Source organism: Pinus tabuliformis, chromosome 7 (genome assembly GCF_031772625.1).
Source record: "Pinus tabuliformis cultivar Carrire ecotype Pingquan chromosome 7, CPIR1, whole genome shotgun sequence".
NCBI classification, from domain to species: domain Eukaryota; kingdom Viridiplantae; phylum Streptophyta; class Pinopsida; order Pinales; family Pinaceae; genus Pinus; species Pinus tabuliformis.
This window is the reverse complement of record NC_142293.1, coordinates 203,269,765-203,274,963: the sequence shown is the minus strand read 5'-3', so window position 1 is coordinate 203,274,963 and position 5,199 is coordinate 203,269,765. Positions and strand designations below refer to the sequence as shown.

The window sequence follows — 5,199 nt, the reverse complement described above, 5'->3', positions numbered from 1 at the left end:
CACACAATTGACCAAGTTGAATCTCGAGGCTATGTGGCCAATGAAATCGAATGTAGTTAGGGCACATAATGAGACCATCCTACAATAGTAAAAATTTCCCATAATAGAATGCCATTTTTGGAGAAAGAGCTTGGGAAGCGGACTTCCATGTGATTAGTATTCACTGCGTTGACCACCTTGTTGATCTCTTCTTTTAGAGGGAAGAGGTGATGAGCAATGTCCACGGTGTCCTTGAAGTGAGGGAAATGCTCAATATAAGTTCTAATAGAATAAAGGAGTTCAGAAGCTTCCGAGAACCAACACTCTTTATGTATAGAGAGGCCTAAGGAGTTAATCTCCTCCAAAGAGAAGAAATATGATTTTCTTGGGAGCACTATTTTGGGGGTAGCAGTAAATTGGTGCTTGGCTTGATGAATTGATCTATTGTTTAAATTATTTGATTCCATTTTCAACAAACTAATCCCCTACTAGGCTACTTCTTTCAAAAAAACTTTGGATATACACATGTTAGATGAAGTAGTTAGCCTAGTCATTCAACAATGTGCTTGAAATGGTTATGCTCTCTACTTGGTCTCTAATGGAGGGAATGCAATGTAGTATAATAGATTAGAATGGGATTTTATTAAGGTGTCCATGAGGCCAACTCGCCTATGGGATAAAACAACTTAAATCTCGTTGCAACATTACTTCTAAAAATGGAAGAAAAAAATAAATATGTGGAAAAGATCGTATCCCTTATGTGAATATCTGAAAGTGTTACGTTACTCATTTGGATCTGACCCCCAAAGGTGGGTCATCTATTCCTATTATTTGTCTCCCAACTTCTCATGTGTATTATCCTTGTGGTACTCTTTGCCCTGTCCTCTACTCGAGTCTCCCCAAATGCTGCTTCCCAACTTTTGTTTTTTAATGCTGCTACCTTCCTTATGTGGGAGAGAGGCAAGTAAAACTTTAGGCCTGAAGAAATAGGCTTCACAACCAACCCTTGGAGTTAATGAAAGGTGGGGAATCATACAGCCCCAGGAGAGGCATTCGTATTTGTTCTGGACAAAATTTTCTTATCTAGATTTAATGAATCATAGGAATGGAGTGTGGCTTTCTTAGTTTTGATCTTATTTATAAAGTTTTTTATAATCTTTTTGCAATATGAAATATATCTGATGTTTTACTTCTAAAGTGAAATGGGGAATTTTCTTTGTTGCTTTTGACCCATAAGTTACTGAGCAACTAAACTAGACAGGTTTTGGTGCTATTGTTCTCATAATTAAATTATCAATCATGATCCTATATTCAGGTTTTGGAAAGCAGTAATCAAAAGGGGTAGTTCATTTCAGCAGATGAGCTACCAAGGGTGAGTCTTGTTTCAGACATCTGATTTCTCCAGAAATTTGAGGAATCTACCAGGCATTGATATTCTTGCATGATTTTGAAGAACCTATTGAAGCTAGAAACTCTTTCTTTTTCTATTTATTTTATGATTTATGATAGATTTGCATGAAGCATTCCTTTGTTTTTTTTAGCAATGTACTATTTCTACAGTCCTATTAACAGTTCGGTGTTTATTACCGTACATTAATAAATATTTTATTTCATTTGTTTTAGCTATGAAGTTACACTTCAATTTTGAGCTAGTCTAAAACCATTCACATGTTTTGATGTAATGTTGGTTGACTTACATTTTTTAGCATCAATTTTTAATTTATATGTTTAAAATGGTTTAATGTATTATATGCTCAATGAATGTTTCAATTATACTTCAGTTTTTGTTAGTTTACAAAACTTTATCATATATCCTTTCATAAATATACACATTGGTTGATAAGTTAATATTGTTTGTCAATATCCATCCATCCTAACATAATTTAATACATACGATAATATATCATAATATTAGCAATGCAAAACTATATTGTTGATAAAATACCACAAATACTTATTAATAATCAAGCTAAGATATGGTATAATATATTAATAATTATAGAATTAAACATTTTCAATTATAACCTTCTCTATATTTTAATTATCCCTGTAAGTCTATCCATTCAGGTTATGATTCTCGTGAATATTTAGTCAACTGTAGTCAAATGAAAAGGGGAAAATGCAAGAAAAAGTATGTAGTCTTGATACTGCATGTGAGCATGCATGGAAGACTGGAGATGAAAATGGATTACCCAGTTTACAGCAAGACCTTTCGAAGCAGCAGAGCTTCATGAAAGCTGAATCTCAGGTTGGTAACAAGTTTTCAAAGGGAACCGAAAATTGCAAGGGTCAAGCCTCTGAAGATAACTATAAAGTTGTAGGTAGTGAGGGTGCAACCTCACAAGTAACTCTTGCTGGTAATGTGAAGCAGAGTAATTTTGATCATGTGAAGTCCGAAGTAAGTGTCCATAGTTGTGGTGTTGGTCCTGGGGAAATTGAAAGAAGTAACTCGGCTATTAAAGATGTGGAAGTGCAGGCTACACAATGTCCAAAGTTTTTAATGGATAATTCCTTTTCTGTATTGATTGAAAAGACTACAACTATAGCAGAGGGTTCTAGAGAGAATAGTGTGTCTAATGTCAGAGAGGAAATACATGGGAATAAAGAAACATCAGGGATTCTAGAGGATTGTTAGAAGATTGTGTTACATGGACATCCACAATGCGAGGAAATCTCCGATAGACAACTGAGGAATTTTTTTGGCTCTTTACCTGAAGCAGCTATGTTATCTGTATTCATGGACATTTTTGATTGACAATTTCAGCAAAATGTTCTCAATGTATTTGATAAGTCTGTGAGGGAACAAGAAAGAAGCAACCAATTAAAATCACTCAAGCTCATGCAAAAACTAAAGCAATTAAAACTTTAAGAGGAACAACTTCATATTAATTCAGAGTCGAATATGTTGGCTAGGAACAAATTACAGTTTAACCATTCCAAAGCATTGTTTAAAGAGAGTGCATTCGTAGATGAAAAACAAAAGAGGGCTTAGCAAACAATGTGCAGATGAATTGGCGGCGGGGATGATATTCATGCTCCTTGCTTTAGCTTACGATGTTTCAAGATATTCACGTTCACTCCTTTCAGAAGCGATCACATCATGCCAAGCCACCAAGGTAATTTAGTTGATGTGTATAATATCAAGTCTCAGGATAAGTTGTATATTATTCTTTACATTTCCGTGATAGTTGTTTTGTTCCATTTGTGTGTAGGAATCACAAAAGTCTTCGTGGTTTTCCAACCCAATGGACACTGTAACAGGAAGATTCCGAACTATTGCATGCGAAATTATGGTAATATCCCGTATGCTAGCAGGTGCTGGTTTTGTTTCAGTGATCATCTATTTTTTATTCCGCCACACAGTCACAAGCTCTAGTCAGGCTAAGCCAGCAATGATTATCTTGGTTTTACTAGGAGGCTTATGTGGTTGGGCAGGCAAATTCTCTGTGGATAGCATGGGAGGAAGTGGATTTCATTGGCTCCTACATTGGGAACTACTTTGTATTATGCACGCCTTTGCCAATTGTTTTACATCACATTTATTTTGTTTTCTGAATGGCCCGACTTCAAACTCTAGTAGGAGCAATTTGACACCCTCATGGATTCGTAAGTTTGTTTTCCATGCTACACCAGTTTTAGTTCTTCCAGTGACGGCTGGACTTATTCCCTTTGCTTCTGTTAGGGATTGGACAAAGCATTTTTGTGATATGTTCAAGGATCACGTCCTTGAACCAGTGAGCATGTCTTTGGCATATGGTCCAAGACGTTTTCTCTAGGTGTATTTCTGGACCATTGTATTTTAGAGTGTATTTTAGGAACTAAACGTTGTCATTAAGTCTGCAGCTAGCTGTGGATGTAAAAGCTTGTAAAGGAACACTTTCATCAACTGGCCACTTTTTTGTCATGATTCTGTGTACAGTTGTGCAAATCTTCTTAGTACAAGAAGCTGTTATGTTCCATTTTTCTTGAGCAATAAGCAATCTCATATATTTATCGTAGCGTTCAACTCAAATTCGTTGAAAAGCTAAGTCCGATATCCATTACAAGGACACATGTTTCCATTTTAAGCCATGTGATCCAGTTAGTCATCATAATGTTCATGCATATGCATGAATATCTTGAGGATTAAGACATATAGGAAGGGAATAAATTTCCTAGGCACTCCTAAGTGTTGTGTTTTTTTTTAAACTGCCCTTTACAGGATATTTATTTTTACCTCTCATTTAAATATAATGATGTATTATGTACTTTTTGTTATCAATATAAGAGCAACTTTTGTTGTGAATATAAAGGTAGCCCATTCATAATATAAAATTATTATGAATTTGCATTTAAAATAACATCATATGATTTTGAATATATTTGAACTTTGACAAAACTTAACAGATTACCTTAGATTTAATAGCCTAGACATCATTCCAACTTCTTTTTATGCTTCATTCCCTCATAAATACAATCACTGTATATGAACAACCAAACATTGGGCAAGAAGCATGCAATGATACCAAGATAGGTACAATTTATGGGAAGAGGAAAAGTGCTTAAAGCTGTAGTTCACATTCATATTAAATTCGCCATTCAAGAATCACACCCTAGCAGTAGGTAGAATTCCTAATATTTTCTCCCCTCAATGGTAGCTATCCCAAGTTGCAATCATTATTTGTAGTTCATGGATACCATCCGCATTCTCGACATTTTGTTTATTTATATTTTAAAAAATATAACAAGGTGAATAGAAAAATGTAACTGTCAAAAGGAGTAAACTCAGGGCCCAATAAATCAAATGAATTATTAATTGTGTGAGGACTCGCATTCTCATGGCCATTATGTGAATCAACATGGTGTGGAATAAGGTACATTTGTACTGTTTCCCTAGTAAAAATTGTCATGTCTTAATTATAAGTAAAAATGATTCTCAAATTCGACCTTTTGTTTTGGTAATAATATTCTAAAAAATTCTTCGTGCTCGCGCGCTCCCCTGCCATGGCCGCGCCCTGAGTCCCTCTCGCTGCCCCGCGCCTTGCAGCCTTGCTGCGAGGCCTGCGCTCCCTTCGATCGGGCCTCCTGCCCCCCGAGCCCGCCCTCCCCCTTCCTTCCTATTCCCCGTGCCTCCTCTCTCCCCCCCCCCCCGTCTTTCCTGATCTCGCCCTAGCCCCTCCTTGCTCCCGCGCCTAGCAGCGTTCTGCTGCTAGGTCGCCTGCCTCTGGCTGTTCCCCGACC

At 36.6% G+C, this 5,199-nt stretch overlaps 1 protein-coding gene across 1 annotated transcript; it reads left to right on the top strand.

Moving 5' to 3' along the window:
• The first annotated feature begins 2,948 nt into the window (after positions 1 to 2,948).
• Positions 2,949 to 3,755, top strand: LOC149246562 (protein CPR-5-like). The gene is made up of 2 exons (XM_089441834.1): positions 2,949 to 3,095; positions 3,192 to 3,755. The coding sequence occupies exons 1-2, from the start codon at positions 2,949 to 2,951 to the stop codon at positions 3,753 to 3,755; spliced, it is 711 nt and encodes a 236-aa protein (XP_089297960.1).
• The last annotated feature ends 1,444 nt before the right edge of the window (positions 3,756 to 5,199 follow it).